Source organism: Mobula hypostoma, chromosome 9 (genome assembly GCF_963921235.1).
Source record: "Mobula hypostoma chromosome 9, sMobHyp1.1, whole genome shotgun sequence".
Classification (NCBI taxonomy): domain Eukaryota; kingdom Metazoa; phylum Chordata; class Chondrichthyes; order Myliobatiformes; family Myliobatidae; genus Mobula; species Mobula hypostoma.
Genome location: NC_086105.1, coordinates 7979431 through 8000097, shown reverse-complemented (window position 1 = coordinate 8000097; position 20667 = coordinate 7979431). Strand labels below are relative to the sequence as shown.

General features: G+C 42.4%; 1 protein-coding gene across 1 annotated transcript in view; it reads right to left on the bottom strand.

Annotated features, from left to right (window-relative positions):
• LOC134352305 (calcium-activated potassium channel subunit beta-4-like) overlaps positions 1-17806 on the bottom strand; it is a 31419-nt gene extending 13613 nt beyond the window's left edge. The window contains exon 1 of the mRNA XM_063059602.1: positions 17471-17806. Coding sequence (XP_062915672.1) covers positions 17471-17806 — 336 coding nt within the window. The remainder of the gene's footprint in view (positions 1-17470) is intronic.
• Positions 17807-20667: the final 2861 nt, after the last annotated feature.

Genomic DNA, 20667 nt, shown 5'->3' with positions numbered 1-20667 from the left:
CTGTAATACTCCACAGACCCTTACCACTAACCGAGGGGTCCGTGGACCCCCAGTTTGGGAACCGCTGCTAGTCCGTCACATGGAGACTGCTCCATTCACATTGGTTCAGTTGCTTTATCTGCCCAAACAATCCATATTGCAACAAAAGATGAGAACAAAAATAAAATTGTATGTCACTTAGTGCCAATAAAGACAAATTAAACATTTAGCGCAGGGGTTCCCAGCCTGGGACCCATGGACCCCTTGCTTAATGATATTGGTCCATGGCATAAAAACAGTTGGGATCCCCTGATTTAGCAATTCCCATTTTCAGAAATTAACAGGTTAAGGTAAAGAAGAGGAGAAAAGTGTCAGGAGGTAAACTGAGAGTGGAGAGGGTTCTCTATATTATCTGGCTTTCAGTCATTATACATGCTTGTAGATGAGAAAGAAGGATCCATATCCCACAGGTATAGCACATCACTGGCAGATGCAAGGTAAATTACAGTATGTTTGAGATAGGTTATTCTGTCCCACTTTCCTGCCTATGCAACATATAATTGTAGACAATAATGTAATGGTTAGCGCAATCGCTTTACATCGCTGAGTGTGCTCCAACCAGGATTTGATTCCCACCACTGTGTGTAGGGAGTTTTACATCCTCCGTGACTTCTGGGTGCTCCAGTTTCCTCCCACAGTCCAAAGACTTGGGCATGCAACACTAGCACCAGAAGTGTGGTGATACTTGTGGGCTGCTCCCAGCATAATCCTCGGACCTTGTTGGTCAGTGGCGCATTTAATTATATGTTTCGATGTACATCATTGTTCACCATGATCATGTGTGCCATGTTGTTCATGGGCATCTACCGGAGAAGATCTTTCAAAACTTTTGTCTGTCCATCCCATGATGTAACTCATGAACATCATGCGCTGTCAACTGCGACTTTTTCTTGCGGCAGTCTTTCCCGTCACTGCAAGATGTTCAAACTTCTCTTTCCTTAGTACGTGTCCCAGAAATTCCATAGCTGCCATTTCCTGATTGGTGATATCAGCTCTCTTCTTATTTTGGTTTTTCACAGCAGTTCCTCATTTGCTATTCTGTTCTTCCATGATATTTCCATCATTCTTCTCAAAAACTAAAAAACTACGTTTTTGCAGTTTCAAGTCTTCCCTCACTTTACTTTGATATTGTCCAATATTGTTTCCATATGTTAGTGTGGAATGAACATAGCTCTGCAAAACCACTGAGTTTCGTACCCATTGAATTTATGTTACTCTTTAATATCTTGCTCAAATGCTTGAACATGCATTTAGCAATCCCAATCCTCCTCATTTCAAGATCAGCCCTACTATCAGATACACATATTTTGATGCACATGTCAGAAGTTTCGATGGACATGTGAGAAATGAAGCTAATCTTTAAATCAGTTGTTTGTTGACTGATTCCAATGTGCTAGACTTTCTTTATCTCTTTGGAATTTAATTCTACAGCATTTTTTGTCAATATATGCATATTGTCAATAGTTCTAATTTTCTTTCACTTGCTTCTTTCAGTAGCCTCAACTTGCATCCAGCTGTCCTAACTCCAGAAATAGTATTTCCAAAATGCTTTTCCCACTGACCTACCATCATGTCCCAGCTATCTCTTTTCCAGACTGAGGGGGTTTAGTTTCTTCAGCCTTTACTGGCATCTGGAATCAGGCTGTAGGTCTTATTTGCACTCACATCATCCTTCGAGATACTGTGTTGATATACCGTTTTGTGTGATTTGCTACCATCCGTAAATTACATCAAATAGGGCCACATTCTTCAGAAATTAGATTAGATTGGATTATGAGGACACGCAGTCCTCTTTTATTATCATTCAGTAACGTCAATTAGAAGTCAAGGAATAAGATAAGCAGGGAATAAAGAGGTCTCATGCAGCAAAAGGGTTTTTAGCTCTTGGGGTGTCAAAAGGTACTGTCTAAAACTGAGAGCAGGCCCTCTATAAGAATGAATCTTTCATCGTGTAAAGGAGTAGCAGATCTTCAGCTGGCTCCTGGCAACTGCAATTGATACCGTTTCAGTTGTTGATGAGCTATGAGATACTTGTTTACCAAGAGACAGACATGCTCAGGACACTTCCCAGCAGATTGCAATTTGCAGCTTGCTAACGTTAATATTGAACAGTCCATTTGATCAAGATTTTGAACAATTATGTGATTTCCCAAAGCCCCTAGATCTCCGTAGTAACAGAATCAGAATCAGTTCAATATCTCTGACATATCTCATGAATTTTGTTGTTTGGCAGCAGCATACACTGCAATACATAAAAAATACAAACTACAATAAGAAATATATATTTAAAAATAAATAAATAGCAGAAAAAAAGAGTAAAAATAGTGAGGGAGGATTCATGGGTAACAATGAATATTCAGCAATTGTTGTTGGAGGGGGCAAAGTCACACTTAGGGAAAATACAATAAGAAACAGGAAAACAGGAACAGGAATATAAACACGAGAAATTCTGCAGATGCTGGAAATTCAAGCAACACACATCAAAGTTGCTGGTGAATGCAGCAGGCCAGGCAGCATCTCTAGGAAGAGGTACAGTTGATGTTTCGGGCCGAGACCCTTCGTCAGGACTAACTGAAGGAAGAGTTAGTAAGAGATTTGAAAGTGGGAGAGAGAGAGGGAGATCCAAAATGATAGGAGAAGACAGGAGGGGGAGGGATGGAGCCAAGAGCTGGACAGGTGATTGGCAAAAGGGATATGAGAGGATCATGGGACAGGAGGCCCAAGGAGAAGGAAAAGGCGGGGGGGGGAGCCCAGAGGATGGGCAAGGGGTATAGTGAGAGGGACAGAGGGAGAAAAAGGAGAGAGAGAGAAAGAATGTGTGTATAAAAATAAATAACGGATGGGGTACAAGGGGGAGGTGGGGCATTAGCAGAAGTTAGAGAAGTCAATGTTCATGCCATCAGGTTGGAGGCTACCCAGACGGACTATAAGGTGTTGTTCCTCCAGCCTGAGTGTGGCTTCGCCTTTACAGTAGAGGAGGCCGTGGATAGACATATCAGAATGGGAATGGGATGTGGAATTTAAATGTGTGGCCACTGGGAGATCCTGCCTTTTGGCCCATTGAGCATTCTGAATCACTATGATCATGGCTGATACTCTTTGAGAAGTTTGGTCACAGAGCAGCTATGATCTGTAGTGATCAATGAATGCTGAACTGGCTTAGAACATGGAATAATACAGGCCCTTCAGCCCACAATATTGTGCTGACCTATTAACCTAAGATGAATCAAACCCCTTTTTAAAAAAAATATAATTCTCTCAGTGTGTATGCCTGTGCGTGTGTGGGAGAAGAGTTGATGTCATTAAATGATATTGCTACCTTTCAAATGTAAATATCAGTACTTTCAAAAGTATTCATCTTAAACATAAAAATCTACTGATTCTAGAACTACTGTACTTAATTCCCAATCTACCATTTTCTTTCCAGTACACTTCTTCTGAAGCATTAAGTCAACGATGTTAAGAGATGTGCTGACATTTTCATTTTATTTCTTGAGGTAAAATTTAAATTTTCGGACTAAAGAAGACATGTTGCTTGTTGAGCATTAAGCAGGTTGTTTGCTATTTGACTATACAGACCAGGAAAATCTGTGGATTTGACTGATGATCTACACTGATCTTGTCTGGGATGAAAAGAGGAAGGACTTTTATTTCTAAATGAACAAAATTTGCTGTTTCATTGTGATCTGGCTATCTTTGCTGGAAACCCAGTGTGGAGAGAATTGAGTATGAAATAGTTGCTTAGAGAAACTGGTTAAACTCTTTCCTACAGCCACAAATTAATGTTGCAACGAGGCTGGCCCGTACTGAACATGTGTGTCTATGGAAACATCAGAGTGAATCCACACCTTTCAGGGAAAATTAAGAAAAGGAACATTGTTCTTCAGGATGTCACGTTGTTGCTTATATTATATTCTCCTCACTTTTCTCCTTCTGTAAATGGGGAGACCTTTTGAACTGAACAGAATAAAACTATAACTATATTTCTTCCCTGAGCATCTGTGGAGCTTTGCAGATAATGTAGGTCATTTATTCTCCTTCAATTTTGTATTTTCTGGAAATGTTACAAAACCCTCCATCTGCCCATTCTTTAAGATATTCAGCTTACCAACTGAAACAAGCTTCAAACTGAATCCATTTTGTTCTAGGGGAAGATATTCAGTACTACAAATTCAATGAACCCTGATGCTTATGAATGAAGCTGTCAATGACGTGGATTTATCAGGGTGTTAAAAATATTTAACTTAAGTTCTGTATGAATATTTTAAAGCAAAAATATTAAATGTGATATACACAAAATGCTGGGGGGAACTGAGCAGGTCAGGCAGCATCCGCGGGGAGTAATACAAAGCCAACGTTCTGGGAAAGGTCACAACCCAAAATGTCGGCTCTTCATTCCTCTCCATAGATGCTGCCTGGCCTGCTGAGTTCCGCCAGCATTTTGTTTGTGTTACGCCAGATTTCCAGCATCTACAGAATATCTTGTGTTTAAATACATTAAATAAAACATTTTTTGAGCACTTGAAAAAATCAGGCCTGTAAAGGAAACAGCAATGAAGAACCCTTCTACATCTGGGTGTGACGGCGTTCCTGAGACTCCACCCAAAACTTGAATGACTGACAGTAGTGAAAACCGAGATGCTGGCATGATGAAGGAAGTCCTCAACACTGCCAGAGACGGAGGACCACTAGTGCTACCCCACACACCAGCAGCGTAGCAGGTAGTAGGAACAATCAGGCAGAGACCAGATACACAAATGCATTAATACCTTATTCCCACAACCTCACCACTTCAGGTTGGACTCGCTGAAGCACATCTTTCTTAACTAAAATTGTAAGGAGTTCCAGGGCACGTCTCAGCATGGTGCAATGTGCAGCTTGCTAGTATTAATACAGCAGAGATGAACAGTTCATTCAACAGTGCTTATGAACGGTTATGTTTTCAGCATAAGCCCCCAAGCTCTCTGCTGTGGCAGAGTGGCAGACACGGGTAACAGTGAATATTGAGGAATTGGTGGTGGGAGAAGGCAAAGTCAAACACTGGGAAAAACACAACAATAAACAAACAGAAACTTTTTAAAAAGGTGAACAGAAGGCCAGTTGAACCTTCTCCATGGTACAACATAATCATGGTTGATCTTCTATGAAAATATTATACTCCTGCTCTCTTTTCATAGCAGCCAGTGTAACGCACTGCAGCGCCAACTGTGTGCAAGGAGTTTGAACGTTCTCCCTGTGAACGTGTGGGTTTCCTCTGGGTCCTCTATTTTCCTCTCACAGTCCAAAGGTGTACATGTTAGTTAGGGTTAGTAAGTTGTTTTAGACACTTGCAGGCTGCCCCCAGCACATGCTCAGACTGTGCTGGTCATTGACGCAAATGACTCATTTCTCTCTCTGTTTTGATGTACATGGCAAATAGAGCTAATCTTTAATCCATATCTCCTGCTGCAGTTTGCCCTCCTCTTAAATGTATTCACAATTTGACCTCTGCTTTCAATGTAAGTCAGTTAAGCACAAATTGGTTTTCCTCATAGTCCTAAATGCCTTGCCCCAAATCCCCAACACAAGAGACATATTAGTCATCAATTTCAGCCACTTGAGTCCTGTCAGAATTTTCAACTCGATTCTGTCTCATTCTTCTACTCATCATCATTATGTGCTGTGTCATATGATGTGGATGATCATAGTTTCATGACCATGTTTGTTCTTGGCAAATTCTTCGACAGAAATTATTTGCCATTGTCTTTTTCTGGGCAGTGTCTTTACAAGATGGGTGATCCCAGCCATTATCAATACTCTTCAGAGATTGTCCGCCTGGCGTCAGTGCTTGTGATAACCAGGACTTATGATATGCACCAGCTGTTCACACAACTATCCATCATCAGACCAAAGGCTAACTAGGTGCTACATCTTGCCCAAGTGTGACCTGCCGGCTAGCAGAGGGAAGGAGCATCTTACACCTCCTTCGGTAGAGATATATCTCCACCCCCCACCCAATTCTTCTAAGTTCTGGTGAACACAAGCCTATTCACTCTAATCTCTCCCTTATACAATTGTCAAACCATCCCAAGAATCAGTCTGATGAAGCATTATTACACTCGATGGCAAAGGAAGGAAACCATAACTGTGAACTAGACCAAGTCCTTGGCAGAAGAGATTCTGCAGATGCTGGAGATCCAGAGCAACACGCACAAAATGCTGGAGGAACTCTTGTTGTAGAATTCTACCACCAGCCTAACACTTGCAGGAAAGCCACAGTCACAAGTAGATCGTGCAAAACTCCACACAGACAGGATTATGAGTCCTCTTAAACAGGAAACAAAGAAAAGACGGACAACTGGTTTCAGTGGATTGCTTCTGGCTAAAAAGATACATTTGTATGGATATGCGTACTGTAAAATATTCAGCTCTTGGTCCTGCTGCTTTCCTACTTTGATGGACACAGTGACAAAATCAGACAGATACAGAAACTGAGCCCTTTTCATTTGTTATCTTGAATGGTGACAACTCACTGCCAAAGATTTATATTGGCCAGGAACAATGTAAATGGAGAACGCTTACTACAAAGGCAGGAAGAACATACATGCCACCCTGATGTAGACTTATTTTCATATCAGATCATGATGACTGCCAGACCTCAGGCAGACTAAATTATGGGTTCATGAATAGTTCAACTCTACATCAGCCAGGGCTTCAAACAAAGTACATCTAAATTGACTCCTAAAGCAAAACCTTACAGCTATAGGAGTTGAGATTTTCTTGCACTGCAATGAAATCAAATTCCATCCCGGTAAAGACAAAGGAGTTAAAATGGGGGAATCTGCCAGATTAGAATCAGGTTTAAAACCATCAGAATATGCTGTGAAATTTGTTGTTATGCCACAGCAGTACATTGCAATACATAAAAACTGTAAATTATGTTAAGTATATATATTTTTAAGTTAAATAAGTAGTGCCAAAAGAGGAAATAAAAAGTAATGAGGTTCAATGTCCATTCAGAAATCAGATGGCAGATGGGAAGAAGCTGTTCCTGAATCATTGAGTGTGTGCCTTCAGGCTTCTGTACCTCCTCCCTGATGGTAGCAATCAGAAGAGGGCATGTCCTGGGTGATGGACGTCCTTAACAGTGGATGCCATCTTTTTGATTCGTCACTCCTTGGTTGCTAGGGAGGCTAGTGCCTGTGATGAAGCTGAGTTTACAATGTTCTGCAGCTTCTTTCGGCAAATTTGCACGTGACATTTTCTCTGACCTGCAGGTCCGTTAAGAGGAACAAGGGAATTCACTGGGAATGTCTTACAATGTTACTTTCAAACAGGAAACCAAACCAAAGTAAAGAAGAATTCCTGAAGGAGAAAATTACCAGACACCAGCAATGAAGAGATCACATAGGTTCACTGCAGGTAAAATAACATTTCTAATATGGTCCATTCACTATAGACAGAGTATCAATGCTACATGTAGTCTGGCTGTCATGTTTCCTGTATTACGCATCCAGTATTTTGGAGGCTTTTGCAGGGGCTCCCAACCTAGTGTTACAGACCCCTTGGTTGATGACAAAGATCCATGACGTAAAAAAGGTTGGGAACCCCTGCTGTAAGGAAATATTCAGAAGTAATTGCATAAATTAACTTTCGTAAATTCTTACCCATTGTAGTGTATTTAATATTTCAGTAATATTGTAAATACCTTGTTTGATTAAACATTCTTTGTTTGCATAACTCATTATGGGTTATATGTAAGTAGTACATAATGGCATACATAAGTACACCACCATGTCATATGTCAGCATGTTCTCTAAAGAAAAGGAAAGTAAAACGCTAAGTAGATACATTGCCTGGCTCCCCTGTTTATCTTTCAATTAATTTCTGGAGTTACAAAACATACATCCATGGTGACATATTCTCAGTCCCTGTAACGTGGCGCCTTCCCGACAGCTTGAACCACTCTGACATTCTCCTCGGACTTCTCTCATCAACAAGGAATTTTCACCCACAGAACTGCCACTCACTGGATGTCGTACCATTCTCTGTAAACTTTAGAGACTGTTGTGTGTGAAAATGCACCGTTCTCTGTAAGCTTTAGTTACTAACTGTAGACTGTTGTGTGTGAATATCCTAGGAGATCAGCAGTTCCTGAGATAACACTAACCACCCCATCTGGCACCAACAATCATTCCACGGTCAAAGTCACTTGGATCACATTTCTTTCCCATTCTGAAGTTTGGTCTGAACAACAACTGAACCTTTTGACCACGACTGCATGTTTTTATGCATTAATTTTCTGCCACATGATTGACTGATTAGATATTTGCATTAGTGAGCAAGTGTGCAGGTGTAGCTATCCATTGTAAGTGTCAAGTAAGGAAGCAAACAGGCACCAGTGTCCAACTCATGATCAAAGTCTTGTCTCAAACCAAGGAAGCTCTAATAACAGCACTTCCATTCCATTCATTGAGCTCAACAGTTCATGAAGATAAGAACGTAAGAATGGAGCAGAATTAGGTCATTCGGCCCATCCAGTCTGCTCTACCATTCGATCAGTTGTTTTATATTCCTTCTCATCCCCATTCTCCTGCCTTCTTCCCATAATCTTTGACACCCTTGAAAAATTAAGCAACTTCCTTTTCCATAGCATCTGTGCAATGAATTTCACAGATTCACCACCATCCTGTTAAAAAACTTCCTCCCCATCTCTGTTCTAAAGGAATTCTATTCTGAGGCTGTGTCCTCTGGTTCCAGGTTCTACGACTATTGGAAACATCCTCTAGTTATGAATGCTATTTGATAAGGCCTCCATTGGTCAGGGTCAACCATGGATGTTGTATCCTAACAGTCTATGATCAATCAATATGCAAGCCAGGGCAGTACAATATGGAGAGCAAGCATCTGCCATGCAACAGGCTCCTCTCTCCACACAGCTGATGAAACCAAATAAAAAAAGGCAGAGACCAATACAGTTCAGCACCAGCAGCATCGCAGGAGTTGCCAGTCAGCATTGAACTCAGCAGAGGACTGCCTTAGGGAATCGAGCACCAGATGTTTCCTTCGGGTTTACTCCTGAAGCCTTCTCCATGAGTGGGTACACCATAAAGCAGCAGAGGTTTGAAATCAGGGTTTCCCTTCTCCTAGATCAGCTGCCAACCCATGGCTAATGAGCCCCATCTGCCCGAAGCCACTAGTTTTAAGGTGCCAGTAACCCACCTTTGTCCCTTCTCCTGTCAGTAGAAACAGTTCTGCCCAGCTTAGTAACTAAGCCACATGTGAAGGCCAGGAGCTGGACTTGGTTGTCAGAGGCCATTTGAGACATGTGCTACTGGCCCCAGTTACTAGATAGTGGGAGCTTATCCCCAATCACCTGCCCCCAGGACAACTTCAATTCTATCTAGACCTTTCAATTGTCAATAGGTTTCAATGAGATCATTCTTCTAAAGATTAACAAAGTGAATTGTCAACTATTATTCCATTAATTACATGAGAAGAAAAGACAAAATACACTTTATAGATGGATTCTCTCAGGAAATAGGTTTTAAAACAATATGTATGCCTATATAGGTGGTGGGGAGGAAATCCGAGTAAGGTGTTCCTTCCCTCTGCTAGCCTGCAGGTCACCCTTGGGCAAAAGGTGCCTACTGAGACCCCCTGATTGAGGTCATGTGAGGCCATGGGATCAGGTGGTGGATGGTCATATGAGCAGCTGGTGCAGATCACAAGTCCTGGTTATGGGACCACTGATGCCAGGCAGACAATCTCTGAAGGGTATTGGTAATGGCTGGGGTCACTCATCTTGTAAAGACCCTGCCCAGAAGGTGGCCAAAGCAAACCACTTCTGTAGAATTTGCCAAGAACAACAATGTTCATAGACCATGATCACCCACATCATACGACACAGCACATAATGATGACAATGACGTATACCTATAGAAAGTGTATCGTCATGAGCAAGCTTCATCATGTGTAATTGTTTGCTGAAATGTTGGTAGATGTCAATAACATGAGAATGTTTGCAGATGCTGAAAATCCAAAGTAACACATACAAAATTCTGGAGGAACTCAGCATCTATGGAAATGAATAAACAGTCAACATTTTGGGTCAAGACCCTTCTTCAGGACTGATGGGGAAGGGGATAGGTGAAGCCAGGCGGCTGCAGAAAAAGGAATCTGGTAGGAGAGGAGAGTGAACCAGAGGAGAAAAGGAATGAGCAGGACAAAAATATCAACTGTTTATTCATTTCGTAGATGCTGCCTACTGAGTTCCTCCAGCATTTTGTGTACGATGCTCTGGTAGACACCAATGTTGCTTAATATGTAGAACTGGGACCCAGAATAAAATGCTCACTACATGATGCCTCTTTCTTCTGAGTTCTGTGGAGTGCCTTGAGATGATAATAAAGAGCACCAAGAAAGGAAATGGAGCAGGTTTTGAAGGACAACAGTGACCCAAATAACTGCACATTACAACAGTGATGTGCAGAAGAGTATCTCTGAATGCACAACATCTCAAACCTTGCAGTGAATGGGTTACAGTAGCTGAAGCCATGAACACTCAATGGCCGCTGTATTAGATACAGGAGGTAGATTGGGAACATCAGGTTGGTGCTGCATTCCGAGAGGGGAAATTCCTAGAATACTTACGAGATGGCTTTTTAAGAGCATTTCATGGTTGAGCCCACTAGGGGATCTGCTATTTGGGATTGAATGTTTTGCAATGAACCAGAATTGATTAGAGAGCTTAAGATAAAAGAACCCTTAGGGGAAAGTGATCATAATATGATCAAATTCATCCTGAATTTGAGAAGGAGAAGCTAAAATCAGTACTACAGTGGAGTGGAGGGAATTACAGACGCATGAGAGAGGAGCTGGCCGGAATTGATTGGGAAAGAACAGTAGCAGGAATGACAGCAGAGCAGCAGTGGCTAGAATTTCTGGGAGTAATTCAGAAGGTACAGGTTATATACATCCCAAAGAGGAAGAAGTATTCTTATGGCAGGTGATGCAACTGTGGCTGACAAGGATAGTCAAAGCCAACCTAAAAGCCAAAGACAGGGCAAATAATAATGCAAAAATTAGTGGGAAGTTAAAGGATTGGGAAGCTTTTAAATACCAACAGAAAGCAACTAATAAGTCATTAAGAAGGTAAGGATGGAATACAAAAGTAAGCCAGCCTATAATATTAGATACCAAAAGTTTCTTCAGATCCATAAACTGTAAAAGAGAAGCAAGAGTGGATATCAGACTGTAGGAAAATGTTGCTGGAAAGGTAGTAATGGAGGACAAGGAAATAACGGATGAACTGAATAAGTATTTTATATCAGTCTTCACTATGGAAGAAACTATCAGTATGGTGGAAGTTCTAGGTCTAAAGGTACATAAGACACCTGGATCAGATGGTGTACACCCCAGGGTTCTGAAAGAGGTGGCTGAAGAGATAGTGGAGGCCTTAGTAATGATCTTTTAAGAATCACTAGATTCTGGAATGGTTCTGGAAGACTGGAAAATTGCAAATGTCACTCCACTATTCAAGAAGGGAGAGAAGCAGAAGAAAGGAAACTATAGACCAGTTACACCAACCTCAGTGGTTGGGAATATGTTGGAGTCCGTTATTAATAATGAGGTCTCAGGATACTTGGAGGCACGTGATAAAATAGGCTATAGTCAGCATAGTTTCCTCAAGAGAAAATCTTGCCTGACAAACCTGTTGGAACTCTTGAAGAAATAACAAGCAGGATAGACAAAGGAGAATTGGTGATGTTGTGTACTTGGATTTTCAGAAGGCCTTTGACAAGGTGCCACACAAGGCTGCTTAACAAGTTATGAGCCCATGGTATTACAGGAAAGATACTAGCTTGGATAAAGAAGTGCCTGATTGGCAAGAAGCAAAGAGTGGGAATAAAGGGAGCCTTTTCTGGTTAGCTGCCAGTGACTAGTGGTGTTCTACAGGGGTCTGTGTTGGGACCAATTCCTTTTATGTTATATGTCAATGATTTAGATGATGGATTTGATGGCTTTCTTGCAAAGTTTGCAGATGATATGAAGATAGGTGGAGGGGAAGGTAGTTTTCAGGAAGTAGATGTGCTACAGAAGGAGTTAGACAGATTAGGAGAATTGGCAAAGAAGTGGCAGATGGAATACAGTGTCCAATCGTGTATGGTCAGGCATTTTGTAGAAGAAATGAAAGGGTTGACAATTTTCTAAATGGTGAGAAAATGCAAAAAAACTGAGGCTCAAAGACACTTAGGAGTCCTTGTGTAGGATTCCCTAGAGGTTTATTTGCAGGTTGAGTCTCTGAGGAGGGAGGCAAATGCAATGTTACCATTCATTTCAAGAGGACTAGAATATAAAAGCGAGGATGTAATATCGAGACTTTATAAAGCACTGGTGAGGCCTCACTTGGAGTATTAGGAGCAGTTTTGGGCCCCTTATCGTAGAAAGGATGTGCTGAAACTGGAGAGGGTTCAAAGAAGGTTCATGAAGATGATTCCAGGATTGAAGAGCTTGTCATATGAAGAGTGTTTGATGGCTCTGGGCCTATATTCACTAGAATTCAGAAGAATGAGTGGTGACCTTATTGAAGCCTATCAAATAGTTTAAGGCTTTGATAGAGTGGATGTGGACAGAATGTTTCCTACAGTGAGAGAGTCTAAAACCAGATGATATTATTTAAATGGGGAGAGAATTCAAAGTTCTGAGATGCAACTGGACTTGTGAGTCCTCGTACAGGATACCCTTAAGGTTAACCTCCAGGTTGAGTCAGTGGTGAAGGCGGCCAATGCAATGTTGGCATTCATTTCTAGAGGAATAGAGTATAGGAGCAGGGATGTGATGTTGAGGCTCTATAAGATGCTGGTGAGACCTCACTTGGAGTACTGTGGGCAGTTTTGGTCTCCTTATTTAAGAAAGGATGTGCTGACGTTGGAGAAGGTACAGAGAAGATTCACTAGAATGATTCCGGGACTGAGAGGGTTAACATATGAGGAATGTTTGTCCGCTCTTGGACTGTATTCCTTGGAGTTTAGAAGAATGAGGGGAGACCACATAGAAACATTTCGAATGTTGAAAGGCATGGACAGAGTGGATGTAGCAAAGTTATTTCCCATGATGGGGGAGTCTAGTACGAGAGGGCATGACTTAAGGATTGAAGGGCGCCCATTCAGAACAGAAATGCGAAGAAATTTTTTTAGTCAGAGGGTGGTGAATCTATGGAATTTGTTGCCACAGGCAGCAGTGAAGGACAAGTCATTGGGTGTATTTAAGGCAGAGATTGATAGGTATCTGAGTAGCCAGGGCATCAAAGGTTATGGTGAGAAGACGGGGGAGTGGGACTAAATGGAGAATGGATCAGCTCATGATAAAATGGCGGAGCAGACTCGATGGGCCGAATGGCCAACTTCTGCTCCTTTGTCTTATGGTCTTATGGATACAGACTAAGAATAGAGGGCCGCCCTTTCAGAATGGAGATGAGGAGGAATTTTTTTATCCAGAGACTGGTGAATTTGTGGAATTCTTTGCCATAGGCAGCTGTGGAGGCCACATTATTATGTATATTTATGGCAGAGGTTGATAGGTTCTTGATTGGTCAGGGCATGAAATGATACAGGAGATTGGGGCCGAGAGGAAAATTGGATCAGCCATGATGAAGTGGTGGAGCAAACGATGGTTCAAAGGGCCTAATTCTGCTCCTATGTCTTAAGGTCTTATGGTCTAAATAATGGAGTAATATGAATTTTTTTTTGCTTCTTACTGGAGTGATTGGAAACATTAAGAAATGTACTCATTTTGTGTACTGCAGTATTTTCCATTAGATGGTTATATAGTTGAGCTATGTAAAAGTGAATGACCCTTATGGAAATCAAATGCATTGTCAAGTTTGCTGCCAGTTTACTAAGTGATGTGTCCTGTGGCACTTTGCGAATTTAGATTGTTTAATGTCATGTCCAGTACAAAGGTGTAAAGAAAACCAAAATAATTGTTACTCCACATCTGATGCAGCAGAAAAACACAGTAATATAAGGAACACACAAAAAAAACATAAATACATCAGATAGCTCATAAATGTAGATTGATTTCTGTCATAAAGTGACGCTAGGCATAGGAGTGTCTGTACATCAGGTGACTGACAGGAAATGATAAAGTAGTGGTGGTTGGGGGTGTGGAGGGGTGGGTTAGTGGGTGGAGGTGTTGATCAGCCTCACTGCTTGGGGAAAGTAACTGCTCGAGTCTGGTGGTCCTGACATGGACGCTATATAGCCTCCTCTCTGATGGGAGTGGGACAAACAGTCTATGAGCAGAGTGGCTGGGAACCTTCATGATGTTACTGGTCCCATACCAGCACCTTCCTGTATTCATGTTCTTGGTGGCAGGAACACTGGTGCCAGTGATGCGTTGGGCAGCTTTGCTACCTGTTGTAGAGCCTTCCTGTCCACCGCAGTGCAGTTTCTGCATTGGCAGTGGTGCGGCTTGTTAGCATGTGCAGCATGATTAAATATGTGAACAATAGAAGGGTGAGTGGTTAACTTTTAAGAAAAAGGTCTCATCTGTCTTGAATATTAGATAATTGCACTTCACATGTACATTACCTACCCTGTCAATAAAACAGCCTCTGGGCCCAACAAGTTCTTAACTAATTGGGGCATCAAAGGCTACAGGGAGAAGACAAGAGAAAGGGGTTGAGAGGGATAATAAGTCATAGTCATACTTTATTGAATCCGGGGGGAAATGGGTTTTCGTTACAGTTGCAACATAAATAATAATAAAACCATAAATAGTTAAATAGTAATATGTAAATTATGCCAGGAAATAAGTGCAGGACCAGCCTATTGGCTCTGGGTGTCTGACCCTCCAACGGAGGAGTTGTAAAACTTGATGGCCACAGGCAGGAATGACTTCCTATGACGCTCTGTGCTGCATCTCGGTGGAATGAGTCTCTGGCTGAATGTACTCCCGTGCCCACCCAGTACATTATGTAGTGGATGGGAGACATTGTCCAAGATGGCATGCAACTTGGACAGCATCCTCCTTTCAGACACCACCATCAGAGAGTCTAGTTCCATCCCCACAACATCACTGGCTTTACGATTCAGTTTGTTGATTCTGTTGGTGTCTGCTACCCTCAGCCTGCTGCCCCAGCACACAACAGCAAACATGATAGCACTGGCCACCACAGACTCACAGAACATCCTCAGCATCATCCGGCAGATGTTAAAGGACCTCAGTCTCCTCAGGAAATAGAGACGGCTCTGACCCTTCTTGTAGACAGCCTCAGTGAGCAGACTCGATGGATCGAATGGCCTAATTCTGTTCCGTTGTCTTATGGTCAACTAGATTTCTTAAATTATGTCCAATCACGTACTTTCACAAACTGTAGACAGGGTTTAAAGCTCCGTGTCATCTCAAACTCAGATCATCATCTTAGTGCGCTGTGCCATATGACACGGGCAATCATGGTCTTTAACCATGATTATTCTTGGCAAGTTTTTCCTACAGAGGTGGTTTCCCATTGCCTCCTTCTGGACAGCATCTTTACAAGATGGGTGACCCTAGCTGTTATCAATGCTCTTCAGATATTGTCTGCCTGATATCAGTGGTCACATAACCAGGACTTGTGATATGCACCAGCTGATCATACGACCACCTACACCTGCTTCCATAGCTTCACATGACCCTGATCGGGGGGGGGGGAGGGTGCTACACCTTGCCCAAGGGTGGCCTGCAGGCTAGTGGTGGGAAGGAGCACCTTACACTCCTTTGGTAGAGACATATCTCCACCTCAGATGCGGTTCAAAATCTTCATTGTCGTAACACCGACCATTCAAAGAAAGCCCAACTCTTTTCAAAGAAAGACTTAATAGAATATTATGCCTTTCAGAATCATGCAGTGCATATTGACCAATGAATTCAAGTTGTAATAGAAACATAGAAAATAGGTGGAGGAGTAGGCCATTCGGCCCTTCGAGCCTGCACCGCCATTTATTATGATCATGGCTGATCATCCAACTCAGAACCCCACCCCAGCCTTCCCTCCATACTCCCTGACCCCCGTAGCCACAAGGGCCATATCTAACTCCCTCTTAAATATAGCCAATGAACTGGCCTCAACTGTTTCCTGTGGCAGAGAATTCCACAGATTCACCACTCTCTGTGTGAAGAAGTTTTTCCTAATCTCGGTCCTAAAAGGCTTCCCCTCTATCCTCAAACTGTGGCCCCTCGTTCTGGACTTCCCCAACATCGGGAACAATCTTCCTGCATCTAGCCTGTCCAATCCCTTTAGGATTTTATATGTTTCAATCAGATCCCCCCTCAATCTTCTAAATTCCAACGAGTACAAGCCCAGTTCATCCAGTCTTTCATCATATGAAAGTCCTGCCATCCCAGGAATCAATCTGGTGAACCTTCTCTGTATTCCCTCTATGGCAAGGATGTCTTTCCTCAGATTAGGGGACCAAAACTGCACACAATACTCCAGGTGTGGTCTCACCAAGGCCTTGTACAACTGCAGTAGTAATGTAGAGATGCATGGTTAGATTTTGACCAGGCAATCTGTTCAAACTACAATTGCTGAGGATTAAATATTGGCCAGAACCAAAGCGTTTATCTGGAAAGCTTCAGAAGTGCATTTTATGCCGTCTGAAGTGGGTACTCTGGGTTTTAGTTTAAAGTCTCATCACAGCAAGCCCTCTGGAACTCGGTGCCTGATTCACAGGTCAGAATGCTACCTCAAGACATGGTGTCACACATCTCAGCATATCAGGGAAACCGTATCAGCATATCATGGACTCGGTCTATGCTTCTTGCTGTCTCAGTAAAGCAGCCAGCATGATCAACGACCCCAGCCGTTCCAGACATTCGCTCTTCTTCCCTCTCGCGTTGGGCCGTAGACACAAAACACTCAGAGCAAGTGCCACCAAGCTCAATGACAGCCTCCGCCCCATTGTTGTAGGTGATTCCTAAAGACGATTTCGGACTACCTTGATTCAATCTACCTTATGATCTTGTACTTTATATTTTACCTGCACCGCACTTTTTCGGTAGCTGTTACACTTTATTCTGCATTGTTATTGTTTTGCTTTGTTCTACCTCAATACACAGTGTAATGACCTAATCTGTATAAACAGCATGCAAAACGAACTTTTTACTGTATTTCGGTACATGTGACAATAATAAACCAATTTCAATTTTGCAAGACAAGGTAACAGCTGCGGTTTGTAATTACAAAGGATTAATTTCAAAAAAAGTTTTCAAGGTTTTATTTCGAATAGCCTGAAGCTCACGGCATGACTAAAAATGTATAAGAAATGTATTTAGATATAAGAAATAACGCTTAATGCAACTTACCGAACACTTGGTAAAATGTTTTTTCTTTAAATACGTTATCAAGGGCATTGCTCTATGCTTATTTCACAGCTATTTTCTATGTCACGGCAGCGAGGCACTTTACCTTGGGATTCAAGAGGAGTTGTTTCTCGTCATAATGGAGCAGCGCTCTGCTGTTTGACTGGGAATTGTTGACGAAGATCTGGAGACAGGGATAGAGCGACGTCCCTTTGCAATCTGCCCCACATGTAAAAGTGCACTCAGACATCTCCCCGATCTGCCGCAACGACACAACGGTGCAGTTGGCAGCCTTACATTGCAGGCTGTTTAGCGTGGGGTTTAACCAGCAAAACCCAAGGATGAACAAGGAAATGATTCCCGCGACGATGAGAAAGAATCCGAGTCTTATGGTTTTATCCTCAGCTTCAGAATACTCATAAGCCACTCTGACCTTCGCCATGAGGTACACACTGGGCGTGAGAATTAAAAGACGCTTCTCAGTGCATTCGAGATTTCGCTGTTCCAAACTTCTGACAGTTAGACAATTCAGCTTCAACGGCAGCCGGATGGAAGTACTGAATAACTTACTTGTTTTGCGGCGGAATTGTCTTGTTTTAACTGTGAGCTGCAGCCCAGACGCGCGACTTGTATTCGCCGTGACCCAGAGCGGCTGAAAGCCCGGCAGCTACATCTGGATTAGGTAAGCCTCTTATATAGAAATAGAACACAGCTCCAAGAGGCTGCTGTTTACGAACTGGTCTGGTAAGTACCATGTCTGCACCCGTCACCCACCTAGATTGGACTGCCAGCCGGGAGGAGTGTCTAATACATTTGTCCCCCCTAGGAAGAGCTAGGTGGTATTTATGGTTGGCAGAGTGCCGTCACTGACAGCCATCTCCCCACGGGCGCCAGCTTGGGCGAGTTATTTACCAAGAGTCTCAACAAAAATCATATTTAAACATCCATGGATCAGCTGTCCCTCCGAAATTCGTCTAAAACACGCCCCAGTATTACTACGTCGAAACACTAGATGCCAAAGAGGGACGTCAAATTTACATATTATTTCATTCGAGTCACTTTACCGAGAAGCAACTGGACAATATAATGCATTCATCTGTATACTTAAAAATAAAACTAAGGATCATATTTAGTTGTAAACAATTGTGCCAAATTTCCTGAACGAAAGAGAGAGACTCTTCAAACCGGAGACCGAAGCAAGATGATTTGTATAATATTTACCACCACGGGATATTTGTAAACAAACGAAAATCAAAGTAAAGCTGCAGATGATGGAAATCCGAAATGAGAACAGGAAGCGCTGGAAATACTCAGCAGGTTAGGCAGCATCTGTGGAAAGAGAATCATCAGGCCCGGAATCCTTTCTGAGAACTGTTCAGAGGAAGGGTTTCTGACCTAAACGTTGCCTTTTTCCTCTTTCCACAGATTCTGCTTGACAGGGAACTTCTGGCCACGTCTTTCTCCCTTGCAGCAATAACTGCATCATATTTGAAAGCACTACTAAGTAACCAATCTGTGATTTCCATAGTGCTTCCTGTCAAACTCCAGCTCCCAACTTTCCATAATTCGAGCCCGGCCCATGTAAATCGCCGTCAAAGGACACAGTCTATCGTTTATTATTTACAAAACCCAAAATACAGGATTCCCCGAACTGTTCAAGTGACATAATATGGCTTCAAAGAAGAATGATGGATTTGTAGCTGCAAATAGCGCCTCTAACCGTTTTCAGAATTCTTCGCCGCGGCAATTAACTTGCGTTCAGTCAATCGATTTATCCATCCATTGGGTTGTTTTGTGTCTGGCCCTAAAATGATTCGATTACGTCTTGAGCTTTGGTCACTTAAATCAAGTTTTAAAACTTTTTTAAAAAAATTCCAAAACAGAGTGGACAGTTCGTTTATGAATTGAAAATACTGTACTCCAGGTCTGATAGAACCCGGGTAGAGACAAAGGGGGAAATGCACTGCGTCTGTGGAGAGAGGAACATAGCGTTTCGAGTCAGTGACCTTCTGACAAAAGATCACAGATGTGAAATATCCTACTGACGATACAATATCCGGGCTCACTGCAGAGGATTTCCCCCTTTATCTCCACCCGGAGCCCATTAAGCTTGTTGAGCCCCTGTTGTCAATTCACCGCCGACTCCTGGGAAGCGATACATCGGAGTTCTAGCCCCGAGTCATGGCATTTCGCCACAGTGGCAGCATATAATCGCCCAGTGCCCACGGGCTGTAAGGGAAAACAAAATGCAATATGAACTTCTAATTAGAGGATAACATACATTTAGAAAACTCAGGACAGCTGTTTTCTTGCTCTAATCAACGAGCAAAACTTTAATGGGCCTTGGGTCATGTCTACACTTGTCGAATCCGAGTTTTCCCGGGCCCATTATACTCCGATCCTTGCTTCTGGTGCAGATAATAAATTTAAATAAGTGTCATTTGTTTCATATCGTCTACATTATCAGGAGTCCGCATACTGCCTGTAAGGTATTTACATATACTAAGTACATCAATTGTTTGAAAACTGAATTTGCCATGAAACATCAAATGCACAGTCAAAATAAACTGTGATCTATTTAGGCCACGGTTTAATGTCCTACTACGCCAGACTGGTGACCAGTGCAGCCTGGTACAACTGAAACTGGGGCCAAGACAACAGATGTGAATTTGTACCGCTAGCGATATGCCACACCACCCGCCCAACGTGAGTGCTGTCCCTCGATCAATGGCGATTTCAGCTAATAACCTGCATTTACATGGTCGTTAACATATTAAGTTGTCCCATTGTAGCTGATCAGTTTGGAGACTAGCCCACAGAATTAATATTGTATACGATATTATCAGGGGTATTATAGATAGGGAAAATGCAAGCAGCCCCCCCCCCAATGAGGTTGGTAAAAGTTATTGTCCCTCTCTCCCCACCGCCCCCCCCGACGAAAGGGTTAAGTTCAAAGCTCAAAGGACATTTACTATCAAAGTACATATGTGCTACCATATACAACCAAGAGGATTCGTTTTCTTGCGGGCGTACTCAGTAAATCCAAGTAACAGAATAGAATCAGTGGAAGACGGCACCCAACAGGATGAACAAACAACCAATGTGCAAAAGACAACAAAACTTGTGCAAATACTAAATAAATAAAAATGGAGATCATGAGATTAAGGGCCATTGGAAGTGTGTCCATTGGTTGTGAGAACATTTCAATGAGGGGGCAAGTGAAGCTGAGAAAAGTTGTCCCACTGGTTCAGGAGCCTGATATTTGAGGGGTGATAACCGTTCTTGAACCTGGTGGCGTGAGTC